The sequence below is a fragment of the Lutjanus erythropterus genome, chromosome 7 (genome assembly GCF_056507025.1).
Source record: "Lutjanus erythropterus isolate fLutEry1 chromosome 7, fLutEry1.hap2, whole genome shotgun sequence".
NCBI classification, from domain to species: Eukaryota; Metazoa; Chordata; class Actinopteri; order Lutjaniformes; family Lutjanidae; genus Lutjanus; species Lutjanus erythropterus.
Window position 1 is genome coordinate 37,314,659 of NC_139323.1, and position 15,500 is coordinate 37,330,158.

Here is a 15,500-nt window from a genome sequence, read left to right on the forward strand (position 1 = left end):
AAAGTCCAACAGAGAGCAGATTGAGTTGGGTATCATTTGGATTTCAACCATTCTGATTCTGAGTCTGCTAACTGATTTTGGATCCTAATGTTTATCATATCCAATTTTTCCAATTTTTTGAGGGGCCAGGTCATAAGGGATCACATGCTTATGTCACTATAATTGGAAACTGTTTTGATTATTGTCATTTCATGTGAAGATTGGCTGCTTTTCCTTTGAAAAAATAGAAACTAGCACGAGTAAAATTTGTGTTGGAATTAATAAACAGAGTCAACATTAAAATTTCTGCAGGATTGGTTCAGAATCATCGTTCTCGACCCTCATCGTCACTATGACAAAAATATATACGTTTACAGCTGTGAAATTGTCACAGTTGGTTAGGTTTAGTAAAAGGATCATAGTTTGGGTTAAATAAGTATATTATGTTATGCACGTCATACATGATTATGTTACTTAAAAACTTAAAAATAATGTTATCTTGTTTCACACTTGACACAAACCCCACCCTCCCAGGTGAAGGTCCTGTGTTTTTTTTTTTTAACTACCTCCTCCAAATGCAGACTTGCTCACTCTTTATATTATGTAACCTGCCAATGGAAAGGATGGGTGCATAACCTGCATGCAAAATTGGACTCTGGTGTCTGAACTGCAAGCAATTTCAAAGTCAAAAGATTGAAGAGAAAATGCTGGATTACCACAACTACATATAGCCTGAAAATACTAGGACAACCATGCAAATAATTTGAGAAAATCAGCAAGGAAAAGGCAACTTTTCCATTGAGAGAAAGAAACAGCAACGCTTCAAGGCCAATTTAAGCTGCCTCTGGAATAGTAAATACCTGCAAGGTGAGACATACTATGTATTTCACACACATGCAATGACACAGACGGAGACACTTGTGCACACACATAAACACAGTCACCGGAGAAATGCAAACAAACATCAGCCTGTCTGTTCTTGCTGGTGGCTGTTTACCAGTCTAGTGTTTATTGTCATTCTTCCAAAATCTCTGATGCACAATTGCAAACGCACATACAAATACACACACTATGCCTGCACATGATCATGTTTGACTTGACGCTGGACGCCAGAGGTTCTGTGCACAGTTTTCCTAGCCAGGACCAAAATGGCATGGAAATTTCGACTCGTGGTTTTAAGGTCATAAGAAACAAAAACTCCCAATTTCTAAAAGATGGCACTCGCTCCTTTAAGCCTTCTCACTCTGCCTGCCTGCAGCTCTGTGCTCACATTGTGAGCCGAGGCAGAGAGACAAGTGGAAAAACAGACAGAGAACTTCAAAGCCAATGAGACAGCAGCCGTAGAATTTTAATAAACCCTTTTTTTCCTCTGATGGCGAGTGTACGTGTGAGTGTGTCTGTGGTCTTGTGTTGTGTTCAATTCAGTAGCAACCAATACACACCATCCATGGCACATGCATGCACAAACAGGCACACACACACACACACACACACACACACACACACACACACACACACACACACACACAGAGGAAAGAAGAAGCCTTTGTTACTCACCTGCTGCACTTCTGTCTCGCCGTTTGATGTCTTCTCGGTGTACACAAACGAGTTGAAAATCCTCTGTGGGGAGACAGAGAGAGGAGAGGAAGCAGAGACAGTGAGGTTAGATCAGGAGGAATGCTGAAGATTCAGATCCCATAACTGAAAACCATCACCTGAAGAACAGTACTGGCAGAGTCCCTTTACACAGGAAAAAAAAAAAAGTCAAAAATCTTTGATTTCAGCTTCTTAAATGTGAATATTTTCTGGTTTCTTTACTCATATCTTTTGGCTGAGTACAAAACAAGACATTTGGGGGCATCATCTTGGACATCATGATACACTAATCGACATTTTTCACTGTTTTCCTGACCAAACGACTAACTGATTAATCAACAGCCTAATCACAAATGAAAATTACCTTTAGTTGTAGACCAAATGTACTTTATATTATTCCTAGTATTTGTTTAGAAAGCATGTTTTTATATAATGTGTATTATTCTCTTTTCCCCTTGATTCTATAATTGACAGGGTGTAATTTTTATTTTTGTTTCATACCAAGTTTGTACTACAGGTGTGTGTATGTAGCATGTATTTTTTTGCTGCTTTTATGACTGTTTCTATCTTTTCCCTTCCTCAAAGCTGATTCAGAGATGTGCAGAAGACATTCTAACGTACCTGTATTGTCGTGTACCTGTGTAAATGCTAATAAATCTCTTGAATCTATTGAGCAGAGACATTTGTTATCAACACTCTGGGACTACGTCTACAAAAACGGTAAGAATTGTGGATTGGCGAAAAGACGGCAACTGCAAAAGTACTTTTCCTGTGGGAACATGCAGTTTACTGCATTATTATCACAAACATTCACTTTAAGCATTCACACATTTTTATGTGTGGTGCTATGACCACACTTCCACACATTTATAAAGAATACAGTCAGGACCTTTCATGCTAATTAAGTATACCAGCTATAATGAGGCTGCCACCGGAGCTGGGTGATAAATGTGTCAGTCTTCTTTACTTTTTCTGATCATTTTATTCTGTATCGAGGCTTTTATTCTGAGTTCTTGTATGTCCAACAACATTACATACACTGATGTATCTGAGAGGCAACTTAAGCAATGCTAATGGGATTTAGCAAAGACACAGACTATTCAAGGAGTTCAGTAAGCAACAGTGTCACCCTCGTTTGAACAATCTGCATTATTGTTTGTCCTTTTTGGTCAACAGTTTGGAGTTATGCATAGAAATGTGACAGTAAGATGGTATCACTACTCCGTTAAACGTGCAAATGAAGGACATCTCATGTTTAAAATGAAAATAGCAGTGAAGAGAAATTCAATAAAACGTCACTTCATCACATGGCCTTTTGTCAGTGAATAGTTTTTTTGCAGTAACTACTTTAATAAAAGGCTACAGAAGAGTCATATGAAGTACTGGTAATGGGACAATATAAGATTTATTGCAGATTGCAATAAAAAAAAAACTTGATCACAGTGAATATCCATTATCAGTAGAACCATGAAAAGTAAGTTGAAAAAGCTCTCACTAAAATCCAATCTAAATCCCAAAATATTTGTTTCTCATCAAAAAGTAGGGTAATGTAATTCCTCATTTACTGCAATTTCAATAGTTTTAAGTATATCCTGATGATTATTAGTATAATGTTGTTAACTGCGATTATTTTGGCCAGGATAATTGTGACATCCCATGCATAAACTTAACTGGAGCAGTTGCCTTTTTGATAAAGATGTTTGAGCACATTCTCAGTCAACCAGGGAACAGAAGCGCTACAGGAAAAGGCTGCAGCCCAAAATAAATATCTCCAAGAAATCTGCACAAAGTCCAGTTAATTTTTATTAAACTAGCACCATTATTCTAGGGAGAAAATCCAGCCGTATATAATTAAATAATATATCTTAAATAATTAATCTAATCTTACCACTGTACAAACTGTGCCAGTGTAACTAAATATGCAAAAAAAAAAACTAACACTAACACATTTTATCCAGATTGATGTACAGACTGCATTTACACCTATACAAGATCCAAACAGAATGCAATCCAGACTAGCTCCAGATGTGGTCTGGCAGATCACGTAGTGTTTACACCTTGTATTTACATTTGATTTTCCTATCCTATATTTATCTTGATACACACTGCATTATAATACCAGTTGTTTCTATTTCTAATGGCAATGACAGAGCCTTGATATTCTACATTTTGGCTCGCTGGCACATTTAAATGTGATGAAAGCATCATTAATGTTATAAATCACACCTGCGCTTCTCCTGCTAAGACAAGTTGAAAAGCAGTGAGGTAGTTTTTAAAAGAAACCAATCATATAATTCACAACTTAATGGCATGACGCACAAGACATGACTTTTATGACTGCTGATTGCTTGGTGATGTATTTACAGGTTCCCGCTGTTGTGGGTGGCGCTGCATAATGATAGTGCCTTACAAAATATTGTGTTACTACAGCTAACAACAACCTGAACTTCACCGATGGAAAAAGCTCCAAGTTACCGTCATGATTTTGGATCCAGAGTGAGGCAGAAATTACTGGTGGATTTCTCTGCGCAGACAGGTGCATCTGGAGCCATTTTATTACCAGTCCAGAGAGAATGATAAACCTGGTTATCTGCCAAAACAACCAGCCCATAGACCCAGACAGCATGGTCCTGTCATTTACATCAGCTCCGAGGTCGGGGAGGAAAATGAGTCACCTGTCTGAACCCGGAGGTCAGCCACGATACAAAATGAAGGTTTTCATGAGGCCGAATCACAAGCTGATGTTAAGTTTCCCCCTTCACCTTCCAGACTCAAACATTTTAATAGTCCCTGATTTATATTGTTAAGTGAAGAGGAAGCGGAGCGGTGCATTAAGGCATGGAGAAAATGAGTCCTGGTCTGACCTCAGCCTGAACACATGCTAACAAGAGTGCCAGAAAAACATTTTAAGAGCTGCCTGAAAACACACACACACACACACACACACACACACCTTTATTCACATGGTCTCCTGAGTCCCATCAGCTAAACATTCTCTCTCTCTCTTTCTTTTACCTCTTGACACACACACACATGCACTTTCCAAACACACGCTTTCCAAACACAGGCAGCAGTAGTATGTGGCACCTACAAACAGAGTAAAACTAATGTTTGTGTTGAAGCAGCAGGTAGGCAGGTGTTTCACCCTAAGCTGCTCCACCGCACACAAAGCCTTAAATTACCTGCTTCCAAACTGCAACCATTTCCTGTCGCCTGTCCACACCTTTTGTTAGACACATTCCAGAAGACACCAATTACCCAGAATGCACCACATCACAACACTAACCTGGAGCTGACTCTTGTCACTGTAGACAGTTGTTGCCTAACCATGGCTACACCTTTATTCCTTTCAACAGAACTCTACAAAGCAAAACAAAACAAAGGTCGGTGGTTTCTCACAGTTAAAGGGAACGGTGAGCAATCGCCTCCTCTGCATTCCCTTTGAATCCACCGGTGTTTAGCCTCCTAAACATCAGCAGAAACTTATTTACACCGGGATGCATAAGAAATTTCTTGTTTTTTCCACCAATTCTTGCAAAGAAATATAACCTAAACGTCATTCATCACGTCATAAGGTGTCAGTGTTGACCTGGACTGTTCCTGAAATTTAGCACTATAGCTCACAAAAATGGACACGTTTGAAAAGGAAAAGACCTGATGAGCAGCTGACAAAAGCTTAGTTGCGAAATATCTGAAGAGCTCCTGGCGAAGGAAAACTAACAAATATGAAACAGTGTAGGATTTACCGCTGCATGTAAAAATGCGTTCTCTGCTTTGAGACCCTCTGAGACGAGTGTTTAAAACTGTTCAAACACCAGTTTCACTTAAAACAAAAGCACCCTACACACACTTTAAGTGACTTTTGTTTTTTAAAGACATCTTGCAAAAGGGGAGGGTCCTGGCCATAAGCTGATGTCATTTGCAGGGACTCTGCATGGAAAGTTAGATGGGAACCTATAGTTTATGATTTGAGATACAGCTGTGTGTCAGGTTTTTCTAGTCATAATTCTGTAATAAACACCGTTTTGGTTAGACATGTATTACCATTTTGAAAGTTCAGAACGCATAAGGCCTTAGAACATTATTAAGTAAGAATATGATGGCATTTTTGGGGTTGAAACGATTGATTACAGATTTTGCTCAATAAAAATCCCCTCAAACTACGATACATATAAAGACGCTGAGACCTGACATTTGAGAAATTTGTGTTTGAAATAAATTATCTAAAAAGTCACAAAATTTAAGGAAACAAACACACAGAGGCACAAAGTCAGGCAGCGATGGGTGCAAATAAACAGGCGTAGCTATATGCCAAAATCTACTTACAATGTCCTCTTGTGGGCCATAACTAGGCCATTCAGCTGACGCTCTAGATTAAGAATCCAATGTAAGTTCTAAAAATTCAATTATGTCTAATGTGGACTGTAAACGCACACTGTGCATTAACACAAACACTTGTAATTGTCAATCTGTCTTTAACAGAACTTTAACAAAGCACTCAGTTTTATTCCCGATTGTCTAAATGAACTCTGCAGTCCTTGTTATGACTGTTTTCAGCATATTCCTTTCATTTTACGGTGGCATGAGACCAGAACACAAGTGCAACACAAACAGTGTCATTATGTTATTATTGCACACACACACACAGCTGCATATTTCACTACTGAGTTATTTACAAAGTGTAAAACCAAGCCCAGACAGTCTACTGTTCCACACCCTTCTAGTGGGGAAAAAAAGAGAAAGTCCAAGATGTAGAACTGTCAAATAAACACGAACAAGCACACACAAACAGAGCCACCACTACTGAGCAGGAAGCATGTGCTCTCAAAACACTACACCAACAACAGACGAGGGAAATGGGGGAAGAAACGGGCACTGGAATGGAGAAATACTCGTTTCCATTAAGACAGCAACTCTGAAAAATTGGGAACAAATCCTGTGGAGAGAAAAACTGCTGTTGTTGATTAGCCACAGGTTAGCTGTCTTTCCACCAGTGCCTCGAGTGTTTGTTGTTGGAGCTGCTTTGCGGTTTTCACAGCTATGTAGCAGCCAGCGAGGAATGCTCAGCTCTGAAACCTGAGAGGCCTGAGGCTGCCTAGGCCACCGTGGGCCTGTGGCCTCCCCTGACCCATAATCAAACACTGAAAAGCGCACAGGCGCGTACACACCAGTGCAGAGCCTCACACAGAAAACTGCACAGTGTCGGGGGTGTACTCGCACCTTACTGGGCAGGGCAGCGAGGAAAAAATAAACACGAGAGATACCAGAAGGTGAGAAAAATCAACGATGAACTTATCCAGTAGATGTCCTTCGTACTGACGAGAAGACTTTGTGTTTCAGTGTTAACTCCTTCAAAAAGTGTGACGTACAACTATAAAACAAATCGTACAATAGCATTAACAATGTGCACACGTACGTTTGTATATTCTCAATCCTTCTAACACGTAAGAGCAGCCAGGAAAGGTTTTCATGAAGACATTCCATCTTTAACAGCAAGATTATGAACCCTTTGTCTCATTTATCAAGCTGTGGAATGATGGCATTTTGCAAAAATAGCGTGCCAAGTTCACATGCAGTAGCAATCAATTTGGATGACTAATGAACCAAAGTTCCAAACTAGTCAGTATTTTTGTCCCGATTACCATTTTTGGAGCTTTTGAAGCTGCAGTGAGAATTACCTGCAAATATTCTAATGTGGACAACAAAAACTTTTTCATATATATTATATATATTGCTATTATTGTCATTATGAATTTTAATTGAAGTTGCTTTTCTGTTAGTGGGATCTTGTTTTGTTTATCCCATGTACATGCAGAGCGACACACACATGCACCACAGGTGGCAGCAACGTGCCAACATACGCTGCAAAGCTCCAACAAAGGCAGGGAGGACTGTACCATAGTGGACAAGGGTCTAAGCAATGCTGGATTTAAAATATTTGTACAATATCAGCTTTGCAAATGTTTTACAAGGAGTGCAATGCAAAAATGTTTGTTAGACCTCAAGTACACACACAGCGTTGCGGTGATTAACTGACTGTAAACTGAACTTTTGTTTGTTTATGAGAAATCTGTACAGAAATATTTAACAAACCCTGGAATCAGCCACTTTCCCAACACTAAGCCCCTCAGAAATGCATTCAAACTTCTGTCAATTGATCGCAGAGTGCCAAGCTTTGTCTCATTAGGCCAGTTTTTAAATCCACCCACCTTAGGGTTAATCCTAACCACAGATGACTGGTTCTCATGAATGTCTAAACCTCAGTGGAAGAGGCTCAAACTGTGAGTTTACAGAGATAAATACCAGAACCTGTGTGGTTTCAATACTCTACTTTATTTGTTAGGATGAAACAGGGTTTGCTGGTGTTGCAGTGGACTTCTGTTGCATATATTAAAGACGCGATAAATGATTTAAACTCTTTCCCAGCTTTTTCCAGACTTCTGACTTAACCTGCTCCCCTCTCAATTATAGAAGACGAGGAGGATTAAGATTGTGCAGATTTACACAACAAGAAAACAATCCTGTCGGTTTTAGGATCCACCGTGGGCTTTAGTGCACGCTTTTGATGTGTCAGGATGCAGGCAAAACCCGCTCACCCTTTCTCATTTAACCCGCGATCCTCCCCTGTTATAGCTGCTTATTTAAATGGTTAAACCACGGGAACCCTCCATGTATATGGCATCCATTTAATTGGCCTCCCTCTTCAGCTCCTCTGTCAGGCTCTCTCGGGGATGCCATAAACTACCCCAAGAGGCTCTTCTCCACTAGAGAGACTCTTTTGTTGTTAGCGGGACTGAGAATAAAATCTAGACAGACAAATGACGATACCAGCCCCAAAGACAGAGACTGACAGACAACTTTGTATGTTTTAAAATGAACAAAATAAAACAAAAACTGAGGTACAGAGTAAAACAGAAGAAGTGAAGGAATAGATCAGACTTGGGTGATTCAACAAATATATCAGCTATAAGGGAGTCCATTAACCTTTTAGGGGGATGATTTTGATTGATGATTTTTTTACTTTACTAATTTAATGGTCTACCTCCTCCTTCTGTAGAGACAGAATATTTTCACAACTAACTCAGTGAATTAAGGATTTATTGCAACCAAACCAGGGTTGGTGGTTGTTGAAAGAGGGGAAAGACTAACCATGATTGTTCTGGTGAGTTTATTTGTTTTATGGATGAGACTGAATTAAATGAGTTAAGAAGACAAGGCTCATTTATGCCCCCTTGATGACAATGAAACCACCAATAGTTAGATAGGTTTGTAATTGTGGTTTTAAATTGTCCATAGGTTATTAGAGTACAGATCTTTAGCGTGTGTTGGAGGTCATTCCAAGAATGTGGAGCACTAAAAAGAAAGGCTGAATGAATTCACACCATGTTTAGGGAACCTTAAGTATAAGTCAGTCTTCTGAGCGAGTTTTTTCAGTTCAGTAAAGGAGAGAACCTTGAATTCAGAAGGTGTGTGGCTGCATTTTTCTGTTTAATAAGGAAAAAAGGGTTTTTAGAACGTTTCCCTGCTGAAACACTGCTGGTTGCTCGATTGACGACGGCCAATTGGAAAATTTTATCATATCGCTCGACCCTACAGCAGATTGTGGAATGGTGAAGGTAAGGGTGAGGAAGGAAAGGAAAAAGGAAGGAAGGCAGGAAAGAGTAAGAGGGGAAAGTGGAGTCCAACTGCAGTGGTAGGGTTGATTAGGGAATATACCTATTAGCAATTCCCCCATCTTCAAAGGCCAGAGTGCAGCCGTAAGCCACACTAATTTGGAGTTGTACTGGAGAGCATGCACACAGAAATGTACACACACACACACACACTCATCCACACACACCCATTAATCCTGTCTTTAGGGCTCGTTGATCAGTGGTCCAAGGTTTATCTGTGAACACACTGGAGGGCAAAGCAGGAGCATCACTTGGGTGGGGCACAGCTCGAATGTGTGTGTGTGTGTGTGTGTGTGTGTGTGTGTGTGTGTGCGCAAGTCAAAGTGATTATGTGCCCATGTGAATGTGGGCTAACACGCACAGGCCGAGCACACCTATGTGAATCTCATCGATCGCTGTCACTACAGGCTTCTCATTGTGGGAAATGTCCGTGAATGTGAGCGTCTCTCACACACACACACACACACACACACACACAAACACACATCAGATCCACACATTAGGCTGCAGTGTGGATGTTTTCGAGCTGTAGGGCCTGAGAGATTGGTTTCCATACAACTGACAGATAAAAGCCCGAAGCCCAAGGGAGAGTAACTGCTGCTTCCTCCATGCTGCTGGTATACAGCTCAGCCTCCCTTCTTCCTTCACTGCTTTATCCCCCCCTTGGCTTTTCCTCCATCCCTCCCCCCCGCTGCCCTCAGCCAACTCTCCGCTCATTGCACTACAAAGGGCTGGAGCTGGGGATGCAGCATCACTGCTTCGCCTCTGATGTGCGTGTGTTTTGTTTTGGGTTTTTTTTTTCCACTTTTTTCCTAGACTCTTTGCCATGTCTCCATCCCCAACCTCGCCCTCCCATCTCGATTTTTTTTTTCGGAGCACTACAAAGCAGAGTCAGGAAACAGGCACCCGGGAGGAAGAGAGAGCGTCGATTTCTGTATTTTCACAGTTCAACCCGAAAACTCTGAAATAATTGCACCTGCAGTTTACAGTTCCATAACACACAGACCAGAACAACAGAAGAAGAAAAGCATTTGTATTCGTTCGTCTATGGGGATAAACCTGGTGAACTCACCTACAGTAGAAAACCTCAGAAATGCTTTAAAAGGCGTCATTGTGTTTCCTATCAATTATAGCAACACAAAAACACAACATCGGCTTAGTTGAAAACCAGATAACAGATGCATTTCTGGCTCTGGCAAATCTTTTCATCGGGCTCAAATACAACAGTTCTACTGACTTGATTTCTCTCAACAGTCACAGCACGAGGAACGAGGAACGATGTGCAAAGTTACTTGTAAAAAGTGGCTTGTGATTCTCTTTTAATCAGTGGAACACGATTTCTCTTCATTTGATTATTTCTCTACGCTGTATATCAATACTGAAGAGACATAGACACTATAAAATATGGATTTATATAGAAATAAATATTAGGCAAACATGTTGTCATTTGATTGCAAATGCAGAAGACAGTGTGCGAGAGGCTTCTTGCTTTTTGTTGTCAACCTATGGTCTCCTGTCGACCTAAGAGTGTGCTAAAGTTTTTTGCTGTTAGTATATTTTAGATTCTTCATCACAGCTTTACACACTGTTGGTATAATCTTAACTATTTCTTATTTGAAAAAGAAAGAAAAAATATTGAATCAGAAGTGTGTCCAAATCAATATTTTCTATATGGGCATAATATAAGAATGTGTAACATGAAAGTTGTTGTTGTAAAATTATCAATCAACTCTGCAGTTCTCCTCAGCTGCAGCACTGTCATCATGTCAGCTGTGTGGAGTTATTCCAAGCTCTAGGACAAAAAGGCAAAACAGCCGAGTGTGGATGAAAAGTTTAAATAAAAAGAAACATAGCTGAGAATTTCTTCTTCCACAGAGCAGAATATTACACTTCGAGATTGATGTTTTTAGATGGCTAGCTTTAGCAAAGTGCATCCATAGAAATGTATTAACAGCTTAGTTGTTCAAGAAATAAAGAATTAACAGATTGTTTTAGTGTTATTAGACAACAAGTGGTACTGAGCAATCCCTAAGAGTTACCGAGTCAGTGAAAAGTTGCAAAGATAGAGAGATCCATGTCGATAAACAACAACATTTTAGTAAAGTCTGGGTTAAAAAGTTGTGTACACTTTCTTTTAAGTGTGGCCTAACCAGATGACACATCGTGGCATCTTTTGACCCAAAGACAGATCACAAAGATTTTTTATTGTTGTTTTTGCTCACATACATCAGTTATTGGACATAAAGTGGGTTTGTTAGCATAGGTTGGGTAATTGCCACATTCCTTGTTAGAAAAAAAATGACATCTTCATTAACTACAAATTTTAGGAAAAATGCAAGAGAATCAATATCTTGTCTTCCCATAAAATCTACAAAACCTCACCAAACTTTAATTGCTTGCTTAATGCAGAACGCATGGCGGGAAAACCCTGTGCAGATTTCCAAAGCATGCCTTGGCGAACATTGAATCTAAACTCATCGATGCTGTGACCATAGCACCAAAAAAGAAAAGAGAAAAAAAAGAAGAGGTCTGCATAGGAACAGACATGTCAAATGTGGATCTCTAAATGTCACTATAATGGCCACAGAGAAACCAAACCCTTGCTAATTAAGTGCGTCTCTATTTCAACCCGGTGGAGTAGGTTCGCTAATTAAACGACTAGCCGTCTGCCAACTGCTTGCTGCTGCATTTAGGAGGGTGCTGGGGGTCAATTAAATTTGCTTGAATCTAACTAACGGACAACCTGAGGCAATGTCTCCAAAGCTCCGGCCCACACACTGTGTTAGTGTGTGGACTGCATGCATGAGTGCAGCCTGCTAGTCAAAGGCTTGGAGCACCATCATGGATAGCTCTGATTTACTGGGCTCCATTTTCAATCTTCTGTATGTGCATTTGTGAGCTTGTGGATGTTTATGTGCGCTTGAAAAACGTGGCAAAAATAAAGAGGACTGCTGCCACATGCTGAAGTGATTCCAAGGCTTTACATCCTCATAAAAACATAACTTGGTTGTCATTGTAAAGTGACTGTAAATTGTGATGGATAAAACAGTTCAATCCTCTTTTTTTAAGGGCAAAGTCTTTATCCCAGGCTGCACTGGGTGCTTCACAGAAACACTGAAGTTTTTAGGCCATCATGAATCCCCCATTTTCATACCTCAAGCCACTACTGCTGCACTGCTACTGTTCTGATTTCAGTTATGATCAAACTAAGAAAGGGAGAAAAATGATTTGATCTTCCGTATGCAGAATACCTGCATTGATTTTCAGAGCTTTCCAGTGTGGTCAGATGTGCACTTTGGAGGAAAACGATGGCAGATCTGTGAGTTTCCTGACATTTTTTTTTTGAAAAAGTTAAAAAGATACAACTAGGCAAACTGCAATTTACTGGGCCGTGATCCAGCACTAAGGGTGTGGTGGCGGTTGTGGTATCCAGCTTTGGGACATTAAGTGAAGACTGGGAACTTTTTCAACAGACAAAGTCCATGATTTTGGACAAATGTTTCACCGTGACCACATATAATGGGTTTTCAATGTGCAGCAACACATAAAAAAAAGCAACACAATACTTGATTTCAATCATTTTCCAACAGACTCCCTAATTCTATATCTCACAAACAGCCATCACCAGAAATGATTTGACGCCTTCTTGATGAGGCAGTAACTTTTATATTTACACCTTAACTGCGGGCCTATTTATTTAACTAAATGCAACAATATATTGATCAGTATCTTCAGCCATATAGATGGAAATGGTCACAAGGAAAGACCAGTAGTTGCAAATTTACTAAAATGTTTTAAGAAATATTCTTTGATGGTGTAAAGTCAAGGGCCCCACCTTTTATACAGATATCAGATTCAGATTATCAGAGTCCAACAACAAAAACACAAAATATGCAAATGTTCTGTGGAAAATTTGTTTAAAAAAATGTTATTAGATGTTTTTGTCTGATCAACAATTCCAAACCCCCCAAAATATACAGCTTACTAAAAACTAAGACCTAGTAAAGCAGCAAATTATTACTTGAGAACCTGGAACTGTCAGACGTTTGGCATTTTTTCTTGAAAATACCAAAATAGTTGGATTTTTTTCCTCTTTCAATCAACTAACTGATCAACTAATAGCTGCAGCCCATTTCTGTATAGTTGGCAGGCTTTGGCAATGTGTCGATATGTACCATGCAACGTTAGCAATGTGTCCCCCAGTACAGATTTGACAAAACGCTTTCCACCACAGCAGCTATTCTCATGGGATATCGCAAATCCAGCCGCCTCGCAAGGTCACATAATTTGGGCAGCAGGACTTCTTGAATTTTGCCTGACCACAGGTTCAACATTTCAGATCAGGTAACAAGTCATATGACTACCACGTTACCAACTCTAATCAACTCCCTGTAGAGGGACAAAGAATTTTAAACTCACATCTACAGATGCTATAGATATTATTCATGTGTAATGTACTGGAGACCTCTAACTGGACTTTCTTTATCTCCCTCTCCCTCATTCAACCAGGGTCTCATCCAGCCCAGTGCAGTGGGAGGGTGAAGCCTGTCAGCTATCGGGTGCTGTGGTTCTGAAATAACAAGACCCCCTTTTGTCCAAACAGCATCAGGGCCAAGAGAGAGAGAGAGAGAGAGAGTCACCGCCATAAAGATCCCAACAGCCTCCCCACCACCCCCTACACCTACCCGAGAGGCTCTCAGTGTCGGCCCGGGATGTTTGCTCTCCCTCTCCACCAGACAGGATATAATGCTTTCCACATGTGAGGGGGGAAAAAGGGAGGGAATGGAGGGTGGAGGAGAGAAGAAGGGAGGAGGGGGTGGGACGAGAGAACTTTGGAAATGAGGGGCGGAGTCAGACGAGAGCAGTAAAGAAAAGAGAAAGACCGCAACTGTGGTTTGATAACAACATCTCCACACCAAAGCCAGATTTCTTGTTTATTTGAAGCTAAAGATGTTGAATCTGGATATCTGCTGGTATTTTAGCCTTTATTTGATGGTTGGTAATAAAGAAAGGCAATAAAATCTGAGAGAAGTTGCGCAGGGAATTGAATCAAGGACATTAGAGGTGCAAATGATCCATCATGGCTGCTTTTATGACTACTGGCAGGGTTCCCATATACATTTCAGTTCATTTACTTGATTCAGCCACACAGCTTTGCAATGGTAAACAACTGTTTTGCACTTTTGTTTTCTCCCCAACTGTAAATTCAACCAACTCTAGATCCACATGCATTCAAATAAAAAAACCGAGGTAAATCAAGAGTAAACATGATGGTAGAAGACCACATTATAGGCTTCTTGTCTCTGTGAAATTCAGTGTACTTCTAGCATGTCTAGTATTGTCCCATTTAGCTCTCCTGCAGCATAAAGGATGATAATGAACTAACTGAAATGTGGCTTAGCTGCAGTCCAAAACTGAGCCATTGTGACTCAAATGAGAGACATAATCTGGCAGCTTAGTGAGAGCAAATGAGGTTTCCGCCTTTCCCTCTCTCTGTTTTTGTGTTAAGAAACAATGAGTGTTGTGGGCACTCACCATCAAACAGTGAAAACTGAGGGTAGAAAGAAGAGTGAAGGACAGGATAACACTGATATCTTAGTATAGCGTAGCATAGCATAGCATTGTGGGATCAACATTGACGATGGCCCTATGGTCCGTGGCCACAAAGAGTCACTCTGTGCTTCCATATATTGCAAGACTTCGTCTGCGCAACATTACACCGTTTTTACACCAAAATAAGTGTGTATATGCAGGTTTTTTAACGCGACTAAAACCTCGAAAAATAGGCGAGTGAAGCTATTCCTATTATGTGTAGTCTTTCTGTTTTTTTCCTGATGTCTGCAGAGACTCAGGTCATACGTAGCGAAAGCGAAAGCGAAAGGCTTTTTAAAGGAGTTTACAACACAGAAAATTAACCTCAACTCGGAGATTTACTCCAAAGGTATCGAAATTTGGTACAGAATAACAAGGCGTTTTTCAATACGCCTAGCTGAAACCATTTGGTCTGTGCCATAAACGGTGTCCAAGCAAATCTAAGGCTTTCATTGCCTGTAGGACCCATGCTTAAAAATATCAGCTTCCATCCTTGGTTTAGTTAATCATAGTACAACCTGTGTGTGCCTATAAGAGCATGTTCTGCAGAGTGCATGTGGTAAGGGGCACAGGGAGGAGGTCATTACCTTAAAGTTCTCCACACACAGGGTCCTTTGATGTCACAGCAGCTGAGTCATTAAATGACGGCCTCAAGCCACA

At 40.4% G+C, this 15,500-nt stretch overlaps 1 protein-coding gene across 1 annotated transcript in view; it reads right to left on the reverse strand.

Annotated features, from left to right (window-relative positions):
• Nucleotides 1-15,500, reverse strand: part of cachd1 (cache domain containing 1) — a 110,640-nt gene that overhangs the window by 69,839 nt on the left and 25,301 nt on the right. Inside the window, exon 2 of the mRNA XM_084723667.1 lies at nt 1,537-1,599. Within this exon, the coding sequence (XP_084579793.1) occupies nt 1,537-1,599 (63 nt within the window). The remainder of the gene's footprint in view (nt 1-1,536; nt 1,600-15,500) is intronic.